This window comes from Epargyreus clarus, unplaced genomic scaffold (assembly GCF_041222505.1).
Source record: "Epargyreus clarus isolate Ecla_fem2 unplaced genomic scaffold, WU_Ecla_fem_2.2 ptg000009l, whole genome shotgun sequence".
Classification (NCBI taxonomy): domain Eukaryota; kingdom Metazoa; phylum Arthropoda; class Insecta; order Lepidoptera; family Hesperiidae; genus Epargyreus; species Epargyreus clarus.
This window is the reverse complement of record NW_027332217.1, coordinates 1,737,470-1,752,679: the sequence shown is the minus strand read 5'-3', so window position 1 is coordinate 1,752,679 and position 15,210 is coordinate 1,737,470. Positions and strand designations below refer to the sequence as shown.

Genomic DNA, 15,210 nt, shown 5'->3' with positions numbered 1-15,210 from the left:
TTTTTAACAATTTTCCTATTAGCAGTCTATTTGTTTACTCCGTCAGTGTCCACACACCCGTGTAAAAATAAACTGACACGTAACGTGTTAGCGCTGTCACGTCGGGACGTTGTTTGTCGACACTCCGTTTGTGGTAAACGGTACACGTAAGAATCGAATTTAAACTGGTTTGGTGCTAACTGTAAACGGGATTACGTTTACGATTTACATTTACAGGAAAACCACCTGCTTCCTTCCGTTCACTAAAGTGATATACACGTACAATGCATGATTAAATACTTAGTATTGTTTCCTTCTACGCTTATAGTCCATGTGCCATGTAATATAAACACATGGCAATATATTGATGGAAATAAAGATGAGCTTAGACCAAAAAATCTTCATGGTGAGATTACCCTTATTTGGTCCCTGCCCGTATAACGATCAAGAGAATGGAAGATTTTTTTTTTTTTTTTTTTTTTATAATATAGGAGTAGCAGACGAGCATGCAGTCCACCTGATGGTAAGTAGCTACTGCCGCCCATGGACATCTGTAATCAACCCCAGATAGGATTAGATATTCCTACCTAAGGTCGGCCACAGATGCGCTGCTACCCCTGAGGACTAAGCTGGAACGCCTCGGAAAAAGTCTGTCTCCCTTACCACACCCTTCAAACCGGAACACAGCAGCGCTTAACACTGCTGTTATTAGGAAGAAATAGGTGTGGCGGTGGTGCCGCCGGAGTCGAACCACAACGGGTTCTACCACCTTCATAGAGAAGAGAGGAAAAAGAAGAACGAGAGAATGGAAGATAGAGAAGATAGATAGATAGAGAAGAGAGGAAAAAGAAGAACGATAAAGATTAATTTATATGCGTTTGTGTTTCACTGAATGTTGCAAATATAATTCAATATCAAATAATCAACATCCACATATTCGCAACACCGACCATGGCGTTCAAAGTTCCTGATATAATACAATTTTGGTACTTTATAAATTTATATGACGAATGTGGGTAGATCCTGAATTTCACAGAACAGAATTATTTTTGGACGACAAGCTTCAAAGAGACAATATTAGTTATTTTGCGGACAATATTACGAAGTAATCTTCAGGATTGTGTCTTTAATTCTATTGAAATCACGGAATTGCTTTTTAACCGACTTTCCAAAGGAATGAGATTATCTACTCGTCGCTTATTTTTGTTTAGTTAGTTATTTACTTTTTTGTATAAAATATCTGGCGGAGAGACAGAATTTTATTTATAATGTTCGTCTTCAGACTTTCATCGACTCGTATTCTCGACATCCTGAAGATATTTTACTAAGGTAGAATTTATCTATGATTTAAATCTATGACTGCGAACGTATTCAAAATCACGTGCGAAATCTGAACGCTTTCGTCGCCGCCATATTGGCAGAGCTGAACGAAATCATATGCCTCAAACGGAAAAGAAATTCAAATTGAAAATCGAATCTTTCCACTCTATGATTCTGATAGCAATTTTTGCGACGGCAAATGTGAGTGACAAAAAACTCGCGCGGAAAAAAGTAAGATTTTTGTGTGCTATAATTTTTCGCGATGTATTATTTAGATTGGTGTCACACGAGTTAGTTCTCAATTTCTCTAAAAATAAGACTTAGTGTTTTCACGATGAAGTAGTATAGGTCGTGTATAAATAATAATATAAAAATAGTAATAACAAATGCGATGAAAGTTCTTGAATAAAATTAGTGAGGAAAAACTGGTATGAATTTGGTATGAATGAACTGGTTGGAATCAAGATTAATTTATTAGTCACGTGCGTAGTAAAATCAGTTATCATTCGCTTAACCGGCGCATAAAAACATCGCGAGGAAATCGACATTTCAGAAAGGACAACTTTCTCGATTATGTGAATTTAATTAAGTTACTGGGCTTATATGAATTTCAATGGATCACAGCATGATCACAGCGTATTCATTAATAAGTAATAATAATATTTTTAGGATTTTGGCACAAATCAGTTAAATGTTATTTGTTACTATACCTACCTAATGGCTAGTAGTTAGTAGTAAGAATAAGAATACTAATATGAATGTCAGCGTTATTTATTCAGATCATAAGGATTTTCGTTTCGCATGTATGAAGGTCATTATTATAGAAAATAGTAATTACATGCAAATAGGTTTTAAGCAGGTGGGTAGAGAAGAACAATAGAATACCTACCCAACTGGACCAAATTACAATGCTAAGGAAAATGTGTAAAAAATCATTGCTCTAGTTATCAATTTATTGTTATAAGGCTAATCACAGTTAACACCTATAAGTTCTTGCGCACTATACGAGTTCAATAATTAAACACAAGTACTTATTTTAGAGCAAAAAATGACCTTTGAACAAAGGTTAAACTTTTTAATGAAATGCCTACAAACGCTTCGATATTTAACTACCTAACATTCGCTATTCTGAATAATGAATTATTAATATTGGATACAAATCTCGACAAATGGGTCTCGAGGGTAATACCTAAATTAGAGAGAGTTTAAGCTACCACAACGTAATCTCGTGTGCTCAACTGAGAACATTACTAATAGATATAATCTCGTAAACTAAGCTTGTAAACTAAAACATTTGGCGGTACGAGCGGTGCGGACCGCCGTATACTGAACGCACGTCCCTAATGGAAGAAATGAATGATGCCAAACGGCGCTTAGATTTTTCTAAATCCATTAAGTGGTGAGGTATTAATGGGAGTGTGACAGTGGTGACGTAACGCGCCCTGCCGCGGCCCGCGGACTGCCAAATAGGTTACAACCGATCGTGCGACAACCGGTGAGCCGGCTCATTACGAACCGCATGCACTCTTTCCCTTGACGACGCTCGCCAAGGTCACTGCGCCACGAGTTACCGCACGCCGGTAATCCCTACACCTAACGCTCCGTAACTACATAATAATATAAACATCCACTCACCTGTTTTTTTCCAACTCGTTATGAGTGGTCCTGGAACAGAAAGCATACATTTGGTAACTGCTCACGGCGACACTGATTTCATTTCACAAACTGCACTAATCACTAATCACTACACTGGCACTATCGCGGGCGACGACTCACCTGCTGCCCTGCGATTTTTTCGTCTTCGGACGCCTTCCGCCCGTCCTAGACTCCTCGTACGCCGGCAAACTCGACGCGTATCCGTGCTCAGACTCTGCAACAAAGAAAACTGTAATTCCGTCAAAATCAGCTGATTATGGCACGGCAAAAATAGACGGGAGCCATGTTGACGTGTGCGAGCAGTGCACTCGATTGACAATTCAAACAAAGAAAATCCAAATCACCTCTGTCCCGCCTCTCGATGTATTCAGCGGCCTGGATCAGAGCAGCAATACTCATATTTATTGTATCCCGGTTCGACACAGGTATTCACGAACGACACACGACTTTATTCGATTAAAACTATAAATAAAAGTATCTTTATCCGCTCCGAAGTTCACGACTGCATTTACCGATGTCAAAAACACACTAGGCGACTCGGGAAGCGCGACCGTGTATAACGCTTCGTGATTTGTCGGCCGCGTTCGTGCGCCGCTCGGCGGGCCAATCGCCGCGGAGTAATACCCATAATAAAATACCTGGGTCAATCACGTGAACTTTGTGTTTCCAAACAAAACATTTTTTTTCTCTGCGCTCTCATGTAGTACGGGTTTGTTACACTGAGAAAGTTTCATTTACTCGCAATTGGAAACGAACAATCATTACATAATGGAACTGCTACTAATTTTACACTGATGCGCTCATTGCAAAACAAATTTATTACTTTTTGAAAACCGCGCGCCGAAGTTTCAATGTCAACCTGTCCAAATAAACGTGACCTTATCAACAATCTCTTTTTACATAATTTAGATAAAGTGAATGTATAATCCATAACATAATATCAACGTTTAATATGTTATTGATAGGTATTATTCAAGAGAAGAAATCGATTCAATGATTGTCATTAAACACATGCCAATATTTTTACAATTAGGTAAATTACTTACCTATGTATTATGTATTAAAAATAAAAAAAATATGCAAAGGAAAATAAAACAAAGCAACTTTACATTTCCCGAACTGTCTTGATATTTAATAGTTTTAAACAAAATTTTAAACAATCGTTCAGTATCTTAAGCATATAAATACGGGCAAATAAAACTGGTAACAGGTGGGGTCTTGGGGCCTGAAACAATGGAAATAAAAACCATTATGGTATTAAGTGACACAAACAGATTCCAATAAGAATCTTATTGCTTTTTATTTTCGGCAACAAATCACTTTTTAGGCAATTTATTACCGCCTACACAGTAGCGTAGTTGAAATGGTTACATAAAATATCTTCTAATATTTTTAGATCGCACCTACAGCAAAAGACATTATTGGAACCCTCTCTACAATTCTGAAGATTGAAATAAAGAATACAGCTCCAACTAGAATTTATAAATATGATCTTACTGCTCTTACCGTCAATATTTTCACATTCCTGTAGTATTTACTGAAAGCTTTGACCATCGCGGACACGAATATGCAGATGGAGTGCGGTCGAAACACGCAAGTCTTGTCGTCAATCTGCACCACCGTGTTCAATACCCACGGAAGACCCAGGATAAAGTTGAACACCAAATTCCACTCATCCTGTAACAGAAGAATTTAATTATTACCTTGCATGATCAGATTTTAAAAATATATAAAGTTAGCATTCATAGTATTTCGTACGTCTGTTGTGACAGCATCACTATACATATATCTTGAAAGCTGCAGTGTAAATCTGTGGTATTCTGGTTTGAAAAAGCTCCAGTGACCAATAAACATCAAATGAGCAGCAAACTTATTTGTAGAATAAAAAATAATATGTCCCACTTATGCTTTCCTGTTAGAAGAAAATTTGTAAATTTCTGAATGTGCTTTCTAGCCAAGTGTTATCAACATAGAAGAAGAATAGCACCATGCCTTTCCGTCTTGTAGGTATTTTATAAGACAAACAGTTAAATCCCAGAAATGGACATCTAGATCTCTTGTGAGCTCATCTACCAATATCCTTAACACACTTAAAGCATTGTAACAAGAGTAAAACTAGCTTCTAGGAAAGATCTATACTTAGGAAACTTTTAAGGGGTAATTGATATCAACACTTCTCAGATTTCCTTTTTATAATTAACGGACTGATGACAAATGGCTATATTTTTGCTGCAGCAAATGGGCTCTATCTGTTACTGCTCAATAACCATCTTATAGGACCAAATAATTTAACCATAACACCAAAGAATCCATTTTTAAGTGTTAATATTTGTCATTATCGACATTACCACACACTACACCAATGCAAATACTATTACAAGATAAATAAAGTGATGATGTAATTGTGAGGTCAACAACCTTTAAATATACAATTACCTCATGAGTGAGCAGAGTAAAATCTGCATCTTCGAAATCAGGCAGTGGTGGGAATGTTGGTGAAAGGTTGTAGTAGCTCAGCAGTTTCTGCAGTCTTGCACCATTGTATAGGATGAATGTTGCTTCTGTAAATAGATTTGTTCTATAGTCTTATATAATATTATCTCTTATTCAAGAGGTGTGACAAGTATGTTTTAGAAAAATATATTCACTGTAGTATGGTAGAATATGCCTTGGAGGCTTGAGGTCTTTCAGTTGGGGCATTGAGAATATATGGATTATAGCATATTAATTAATATATAATACACATAATTTTGGTAATGCATTTTCAATTTAAGCCAAATGGTAATCAAGTTTTTTTGCATTGTTTTGTGACTCAATTTATAACTCAAAAAATTAAGTTATTGGCCACACAGCTAATTAAACATAACTCAATAAACTGAAATATTAACTCAAGAATTAAACAGATCAACATATATGCCGAATTGTGTCAAAGTAGATAAATTTTGCAATAGGGGTATAGTATGCAATATTGATAGTGAAACTCAAATAATATGTAAGTAAAGAACAATACATAAATCAAAGAAATTATTGAAATATACAATTACCTTTATTTGCACTTTTTAATGGCGTAAATTCAATATTTACGGGACTACTTGGCTTAGTCCTCAACAGTTCATACGAAACTGAAGACTCCCCCACAACAAGCATATACTCGCTCCATGGCGAATTCGCCGGAATCCTCCCTCCCATTTTGTGCTCAAATATTAGCTGCAAGTCTGTCTGTCGCATGCTGAAATTTAAGAAAATGTTAGGTTTTAATTCATCTGATACAATATAAACAAGATTTATTCCAATAGCTTTTTAGAAGGATGTCCTGAATTAAAGGTTTTAATATACAATCTAAAACAATTTTTTAAATATATAATTATTGACCTCTAGGAGCAACAGCCAACTTGAGAGTTCATTATTTAATTCTCGCTCAGTCAAATACCTAAATGATGTTTTTGATCTGTTCTAGGTCACATACAGATGTGTACGTATATTTTAGGGAATATATGATATCTTAGTGTCAACCATCAACCATTCAACCGTCACTTGTGTTATATTTCTTACTGACTGGGCAAACCCAATCAAACCCATTACACAATGGATAATGTAAATATTCATACTATGTTGTCCACACTAAACATGTGTAAATGACCATGTTCTAAATTTCTAATGTTATAAATATTACTCTGTGCCTGCTACATTCAGTAGAAGGTCAACAAAACATTTGTTGCATGTATCAGATCATTACATAGAGTTAAGATTAACTTTGTCCCTTTATTGCAACGTCAATCAAGTACTATGTAGCCAATGAAAGTAAAATACATCTGCAGCTAACCTTACAAGGTGAGACTCATTATAATTCAAGGTTCCTAAGAGGCAATACACAGGTTGTTACTCTCCAGGGTCAAAATATTTGATCTAAATATAGCTAAGACAAAAATAGTTATGCTCTATAAGCGTACTTCACCTAATTAATTCATCTCCGCTGACCGAAGTTTCCTTGACGCCAGTTTTTGCGTTCAAAACAGGGCCGCAGTATATGACGCGACTGTCAGCTTTTTTGCTCGTCGATTTCGTCGTGACAAATATCTGAGGTGACCACTCGCGGCACTTCGCGCTGATCGCATACAAATTCTCGATGACCTTCGCCAAACGTTTTACTCGCATCGAGGTTACATCACGCGAGTGGTCACATAACGGATCGAGTTCCACGGAAGATGGCTTTATCGTGAAGCATTGTGCGATCATATGGTGGGTCTCTATCGCATTTAACAGGCCAATCAATATGGCTGAAGCTCGATTCAGAAACAGGTGCACTCGATCACCCACCACCATCGCTCGAGCGATAGATATGTCCCAATATTTTGACTCGCTTACGAGTGTCTGAACGTCTTTGTTTATGTATTGAAGGAAAGTACATTCTGTACTTTTCCCCTCTTTTATTATCAAATGTTCCCACCATGGCTTGATTGTGTTAGGAAAACTGTAATCTCCGTCCTTCTCTTGGGTTCCCATATGTTTCACGATTAGCCCACTGCCTGAAGGTCCATCGTTCCCAATAAGGAACTGGTAAACATTTTTGACGAACTGACGAAGCTCGTCACGAAACATTGTAGTGATTTAGATACTAACTTTTGTCCGAATAATATCTATTTTTGGCCCACTGTTATTTTAATCACTCATCCTAGCCAAAGAAAATATTCACTTCTGCACTGAATACTGATTGAAGAAAGATTTATTTTGCTGTCATGTTATACATAATCAAATATGAAATGTCAAGTTTTCAATGGTAATTGGTATTTCCTAATGTCATTGAATGTTTTTCTATATAATTATAGCCTAAGACTTAAATAATGTTCTGCCATAGTATTTATAATGCTATTTTCTTTATCTGATAACATTTATTCCAAGTTAGTAAAAGAGATTAAAATCAGTTAACTAAGAATACGCATAATGTTTAAAAAATCATTTATTACAACAAATTCAATACATGTTTCCGAATCATTAGTTAGCTGACGTTGATAAGTGACGTTGTACGTTGTCAATGTTGACATTATGTTGGCAATGAATTGTTGACAGCCAGCTGGGCGATTTGTTGAATTTTATTTTTATCTGAATTACCAGAATATCTTCACCGCTAGTCACAGCCAGTGCATTTAATCACAGAGATTATGTTGTAACTCAAAAATGCTCCTCAAATATAGCTATTTTATTGTTTTTACGTTATTATATCTAATAGGCACAGTATTATGTGCCGACCACCTGCTCGAAGGAATTTATTGCGGCAAAGATAACTGTTATGAAGTTTTGGGAGTTTCGAGAGAAGCAACTAAAAATGAGATCGGTAAGAGCTACAGACAGTTGGCCAGAAAATATCACCCGGACTTGCACAGGGAAGCCAACGCGAAGAAGATAGCAGAAGAGAAGTTTAAGGAGATCGCGACCGCGTACGAGATCCTACGAGATGACGAGGAGCGAGCAGACTACGATTACATGTTGGACAATCCGCAGGAGTACTATGCTCACTACTACCGCTACTACAGGCGTCGGATGGCGCCCAAAGTCGACGTGCGGATAGTCCTCGCGGTAACTATCACCATCATATCAATCATACAGTACTACAGCGCTTGGTCGAAGTACGACACGGCAATCAAGTACTTCATGACCATACCCAAGTACAGGAACAAGGCATTAGAGATAGCGAAGGCGGAAACCAAGGAGTCACAAACTAGAAACAAAGTTAAAAAGAGTAAAGCGGAGCTAAAAGAAGAACAGGACAGGATAGTGAGGCGTGTTATAGAAGAGAACATGGACATAAAGGGAGCGTACGCTAAGCCAGAGATACTTGACATACTGTGGGTCCAATTGATAATACTCCCATACTCAATTGCATATTGGATTTACTGGTATCTGAGGTGGTTTTGGAAGTTCACCATCATGAAACATCCTTACGGTAGGGAAGAAAAGCTTTACTTAGTTAGGAGGTACCTAAAGTTAGGTCAGCACCAATTCGGTGCATTAGAAGAGAAAGACAAACAAGAATTCCTCGATGAGGAGCTCTGGATAAAAGAGAACTTCGTGGCATGGAAGCAAATGAAAGATGAAGAAGCCAAGAAGGCTTTAGCAGATAATAATAAATATAAGCAATACAGGAGGTACATAAAACAACATGGGGTGGGTAGAATGACATTTGACGATTCGTGATAATATTAAATAATTTACTGTAGCAACGAGTGAGATTGGTTTTTAAATTTTACTTTACTTACTATTTTTGATATTGGTTCTAAGTTGACAGTGTTCAAAAAGTGGGTAAAAGCAAATTATTTTTTGGAGTTGTGACCAAAATTTTTATTACATATTTATGAAACATTTTCATTTATTTATACTGGCCTTAATTTCTGTATACTTACATTTTTGTAAAATAGGAAAATGTTACTTTTAAAACTAATTGATGATATTATGTTGAATGAATTTGTGAAAATACTATTATTTACTGTTTCTTCTGTTAGCCAATAAGATATTTAATTTATACACATAATATTGTATCAGTCCAGTTATTATTTTTTAGTAACTCTATTATTAGGAATGTATCTTGTAATGGAGTCATCTTATAACTTTTCAGTTTCTACATCTACTTCTCAAATACCACATACTTTTACAATCCTTATTCAAAATGAGGCAACATAAATGTGAGTCGAATGTGAATTATACTTTCTAGAATGTAAATAGGAAAGGATGCTAACCAAAAACGCAATGTGGACTCAGCCTTTGTATTTATTGTAACCAACACTATCCGAAAATGAATATTAAACATTGTAAGAACACCTGTTTAATAAGCCACTTATTTATATTGTAAATAATGTTATTAAAACCTTTAATCTCGACACTCGATAATGATGCACCAAATATGATTACTGAAGAAAAATAAAACAATTTTTACACAAGTTATTATTTTTATTTTTTATCTCTATTTGTCCCATGTAACATGTACTACAATGATTCAGATCAACCACACATTTATAATTTACAATCATCACAAATGGCAATTCGTTAAGGCATTCTGTGGTAGCACACCACTATGAGGTACGTCAATGTGGTGTTCTACCACCATTCGAATCAGGTGCTCTTCACGTCATACATCAAGGCAAGTAAAGGTATATGAGAGCTGAACTAACTTGCCGATAGAAAGTTCTTTCTATATAGATACTTTAGATATCTTCAAATGATTAATATATTATGGTAAGTATTTTGAAGTTGTACTTGTATAGATGGCGCCAGTGCTTGTATAGCGAATCTATTAACATTTTCATATCTTTGGTCAATATCATTATCAGTGCAAGAAACATACTGCGCCATTTACATTTATTTCAATCAGGAACGGCCAAGTATAATGAAACTCTCATAGACTACCTTAAAATTATTCTGAGATCCTTAGTAACAAGTGTAACAACATTAACCGATGTACTGACGGCGTAAGAGTAACTTTCGTTTCTGTCACAAATCATTATTATTAGTAAAATTGCAATGGCAGTGCATTCACGATACTCTATACTTAAGAATACGTACATAATATAATAATCAATAAAGCTGCAATGTTCAATTAAAAAATCTTGCATCTAGTCAAAATTATTGCTTTTTGGAATGCCTAGTATTATCGGGCCCGTCCCAACACTTCACTATGTCAAAAAGTAGAAACTCTCATACTAAAAATATTCGTGTTTTTACGCTGCAGTTTTTTCTTAAATATGAGATTGAAGTAGCAGACTAGCTTGTAGCTCATTTGATGGTAGATAGCCTATGACTTGTGACCAACTCGATTGAGAGTTGGTCACAAGTTATGTCCTGGAGCCGTTTACAGACACATTACATACTGCAGAAAGTACGCAGGCTTAACACTTTTCCGTTACAAATAAATTGTTAAAAGGCATTGAAATAAGTCCACGTGCTACTCACATGCACCAAATTTATATCTCCATACTTGAGTAGCGCGGTAACTCAGACATACTTGTGCGTGATTTATAAATCAAACATTATTTAGTGCCGTCTATAATAACGGCGATGTCTATTTGGATTTTGTGGAATTTACTTACAACGAACCATCCAAGATTTTAATTCCTATCTAGCAAACTACAATTGTCTTTCTTCGTAATGGCGTTAAAAATTCATTTTAAAAAATGTCGTCATATTTATAATCTGTCTCAAAATTAATAAAAAAAATATTTGTTGTACTTAAGCTTATCCAATTTATTTGATAAGTAAAATATATTTTACTCATCTAAGACCAATTTAACGTTATTAGATATTTTCATTACTACCATTTTTTCTATCATTCATCAAGTTACATGATTTCATTATACTGGAAACACTGTGTAACAAAAAAGAAAATTCGAAATAACAAAGAAATGGAACGTAACATGTAATGCAATGGCCAAAAGTAAAATTTGTTCCACTACGGTCCAATGACTGTGTCCTAACAATATAACGATTACCCAAATATTGAGACACAAGGCAGAAAGTGTCGCGATGGATTGCAAGTAAGGTTACTAAATTAGGTCACTGACATTAGACTTCTTACTCATGTTTTGATCTAGTTGAATGAATTAATCGATGAATTAATCGACTATAGGCATTGATCTTTCAATTTGATGTTCCTGGTGAATCAATTATATTGAATAGTTAGATTATTTAAGAACAAATCAAAATATAAAATCAAATGACTTATTAACTTCCTTGTAGATAACGTCGGTATTTTAATTATAATGCATTAAACTTTTAAAAGTTCATATTATCGAAATGTTTCGCCAATTTTGTCTGTGAATCGCAATAAATTTACCTGACACCAAAATAAACTAAACGCTTTAATCATAGAGCAGAGTTGTAGCCATTTATTTGTAAATCAATTTTGAAATGTACTATCTACCTATGACATTTTCTTATTCTGATACCACGCATCCATCGACAACACACATTATATAAAGAACAGGGCACCTTTATTCATTCCTAGATTAAGTTCTATGTACTGTTTGTTTAGACACCACATACCGTCGCGGCGCGTACAAAAATCGTGTTGTTTTTCGATGTTCGGTTTTAAGGCATTATTCAAGTCACGTTGAATCCTTATGTGACTTAGTTTAAAATTTGAAAATAACATTTTAATGTAAATGGGCCTTTTAAGGTCAGCTAAAGTTGGTTAAACTCCTCTCAAAAAATATATCACAAACAAACGACTTTTGAATGCGCAGAGACTTCCGTTTCTGTTATGGAGGAATTATGTTCTCATCTAAACATTCCGCTTCATAACAAAACACGTGGAGCATACTCCACCTCGCTGCTCTAAATTGGCAGATGTACTTCATTAACGGTAGGTACTTATCCTATCTCTGTATTATACAGAATTTACTTTTACATTTATTGTTAAGGCTCCTTATTTTTTTTAATTTTGTAATGTACAACGATATAATCTGTACATTAGTATAATATAATAACAATGGTCATTATTTTAATATTGCGTAGATGGATATTTTATTTTTTGATTGAATATAAAAACAAATGCGATATAATTGTTTTAGTTTTGAATGTAAATATGGAAAATGTATACTTAGGTACATAATTATATTATTAATGTATTAAATCGAACTATATCAACATCACTTGGAATCTCAAAAAATAGATATTCGATAATTCCCACAATGGTCCCGATGGAAAAATAAACCCAACAGTGACAAATCAAGGGTATTTTTTTATTTAGCGCATATATAAATATTTCTTTTAATTTACACAAATACCAACTAATACAGTAACTGGCAACTGTTTTTATTTAAAATTTCAATTTCCATTATTTTTGCATAAACATTTCCAAATTTAAATAAACAAACAATTATATAGCATTTGTAATAATTACCAGAATAATGTGCGCCACAATGTATTAAAATGGTTGTTTTTTAGCCCGCTCCACATTCTCGCAAGAATCTCGCGAGAACGCGAGAAGAGCACGAGAAACGAGAATGTGGAGCCAATACGAATCTGGCTTTTCTCGCGTTCTCGCGAGAATCTCGCAAGAATCTCGCGAATGTGGAGCGGGCTTTTGACTAGTTTACTCTGTGGTGGATGAATAAGTTCGTATTTATTGTAATGTTAAAAATTTTCGTAATTTCGTCTCCTAACTAGCTGTACACCTGTATTCATAGTCGAGTATTTTATACAATTTTATTATATCAATTTGTATTATGTCAATTCCATATCACTTAGTTTTTTTTAATATATCTCATTATGACCCATCGACTATAGATACGGGAATTAAACTACCCGTCGTTCATCCATTTTGTACACACAGTTCCCGTCGAAAATTCCTATCTTAGTCCATTTATTTACAAATGACTCTTTAAATATTGAACTTCTTTCCATAGTTTTCGTTTAGGACATACTGTTTCGATATACAGAAATAGAACAGAACGAATCACGAGATGCGAGATTTCTTTATTTTTGACTACCTTTTACCCGCAGCTTCGCTTGTGGTGAGACTTTTTTATCTATACTTCGGAAACGGTATTTTTAGGAGAAGTGGCACTATTTTCTGAATCTCTGACAGGGTGTGTAGAAAATTCAATGACAATCGGTTATGTAGGCAAACAAACAAACGAAATTACATTCTCGTTTATACTATATGTATAAATAAGGTTTTTAGCCGAAATCTTTCTATTTTTGGTTTACAGTTTTTCTGGAATCCATCAACTAGCGGCTTACAACTTGACCATAGTTGGTACTTGAGTACCAAGTTTAGTATGCAAGACATTTTTTTTTATTATACCACTCAAATATATCCCTAAACACAGAGAGAATAGCATTTATTTCACAAAAGTTTGCTTGGGGTTTACACTTAAAGCCCACTGCATGTCATATTGGTACGAGTCGTAAAGAACTCAATGGTGGTAAATAGTAGAAGCATAAGTAATTCTCTGTTCTATTTCCATATAATGCGCGTAACTCATCTATCTACATAAAAGGTGTACACAAAATAATTATTGTATTATGTCTTCAAATATGAAATTCGCTATTTGAGAAGGTGAGTTATTTAAATATCACGTAAATATTTTCAACGAAAAAAACTGTGTTAAAAGTCCAAATAAATTGAGGAAAATCAGAAATTTTACTAAGCGTAATTGACAAGTTTTTTTTTCTATTAAAACTCACTTAGTAGATATTACGCAAAGAATTTCTATACTTTCCTCTTGCGGTTCCCATTTTTAATTATCTGTATAAAATTGGATACTTATATAAAATATGTCTCTCCATCGAAATAGAAAAAATAACCAACATTATTTTTACATTTCTGGGATGTTTCTGGGTGTCACAATATATACCTTTTTTCTGTCATTATGTACAATCTCGTCATCGTTAATTAATAGTAACAATAAAAAAAAAACAAAAAAAAAATAGAACCAAATCAGATTATCACATTTCGAGAGATACAATACAACCATTCAATAAAATCAATTTTGTAACAACGTAAAACAAATTCCAAAAACATTAATTTCCCTTTTGAGCAATAAATCCTATTAAACATTCGAAAATCAATTTTAAATCGCATCGTAATTCGTCATTCCATATTTAAACGCAACAAAGAAAATCGCTCGCGTTGAACATTCGGGAATCAAATTCGTTCCAAATTCAAACTCAGCGTTCGAACGCTCTAAGCCAGGAATCAAATTCGTTCGAAATTCAAACTCAACCAACACAGTCGCTCGTATCGACGTTTGTAATTCGTGAATAAAATCCGTTCCAAATTCAAACTCAACGGTCAGAGGCGCTCAACTCGAACGTTCCACGGACACTACAGTCACAAGCACCAGGTGTCAGAAGGCAGCGGGCCGCGCGGCCCGGCGGTGCCCTCACACCGGCGTCTCGTGGTCCGCTTCCTCGATCCGGCCCAGACGCCACGCGTTCGGGTCCGTCGCTATATTCAAAAAATAAGAATTATTTCACATAACTTTTACGAAACTTATTTTAAAAGTAAAAGCCGCAAACATGCGTGCAATCAGAAATGGCCAAATTTTGATCTCTATAACCAATCTCAATATAGCATTACCTACCAAAACGATCTCAGCCATGTCACACACTAAGATTGTATTGAATCACAAACTTAATTTGTATGTGAGCAATTCAATTATAAAAGTGACTTACAAATACAAGAAAAATTGATAAGTACTGCAGCCATCTTAAAATTTTCAACCTAATTGAGGCAAACATTATATTTAAAAGTTAGAAAGT

The 15,210-nt window shown here is 35.0% G+C and overlaps 3 protein-coding genes across 6 annotated transcripts in view; 1 reads left to right on the top strand and 2 right to left on the bottom strand.

Annotated features, from left to right (window-relative positions):
* LOC140744754 (max dimerization protein 4) overlaps positions 1-3,516 on the bottom strand; it is a 372,173-nt gene extending 368,657 nt beyond the window's left edge. Inside the window, exons 1-3 of one of the 2 annotated variants that reach the window (XM_073076403.1) lie at positions 3,300-3,516; positions 3,076-3,169; positions 2,935-2,964 (exon numbers count right to left, since the gene is read on the bottom strand). In XM_073076403.1, the coding sequence (XP_072932504.1) occupies positions 2,935-2,964; positions 3,076-3,169; positions 3,300-3,354 (179 nt within the window). In that variant the 5' untranslated portion in view covers positions 3,355-3,516. Of the gene's footprint in view, positions 1-2,934; positions 2,965-3,075; positions 3,185-3,299 lie in introns of both variants that reach the window. The other variant, XM_073076402.1, reaches the window with a different exon arrangement.
* A 543-nt stretch (positions 3,517-4,059) lies between these two features.
* LOC140744743 (popeye domain-containing protein 3) overlaps positions 4,060-15,210 on the bottom strand; it is a 70,941-nt gene continuing 59,790 nt past the window's right edge. The window contains exons 1-5 of one of the 3 annotated variants that reach the window (XM_073076384.1): positions 6,911-7,713; positions 6,000-6,184; positions 5,392-5,516; positions 4,462-4,632; positions 4,060-4,180 (exon numbers count right to left, since the gene is read on the bottom strand). In XM_073076384.1, the coding sequence (XP_072932485.1) occupies positions 4,061-4,180; positions 4,462-4,632; positions 5,392-5,516; positions 6,000-6,184; positions 6,911-7,554 (1,245 nt within the window). In that variant the 5' untranslated portion in view covers positions 7,555-7,713 and the 3' untranslated portion in view covers position 4,060. Of the gene's footprint in view, positions 4,181-4,461; positions 4,633-5,391; positions 5,517-5,999; positions 6,185-6,910; positions 7,714-14,590; positions 14,897-15,210 lie in introns of those variants that run through there. The other 2 variants (XM_073076387.1, XM_073076385.1) reach the window with 2 other exon arrangements.
* Positions 7,991-9,887, top strand: DnaJ-8 (DnaJ (Hsp40) homolog 8). The gene has a single exon (XM_073076388.1). The coding sequence runs from the start codon at positions 8,131-8,133 to the stop codon at positions 9,145-9,147; it is 1,017 nt and encodes a 338-aa protein (XP_072932489.1). The 5' UTR covers positions 7,991-8,130; the 3' UTR covers positions 9,148-9,887.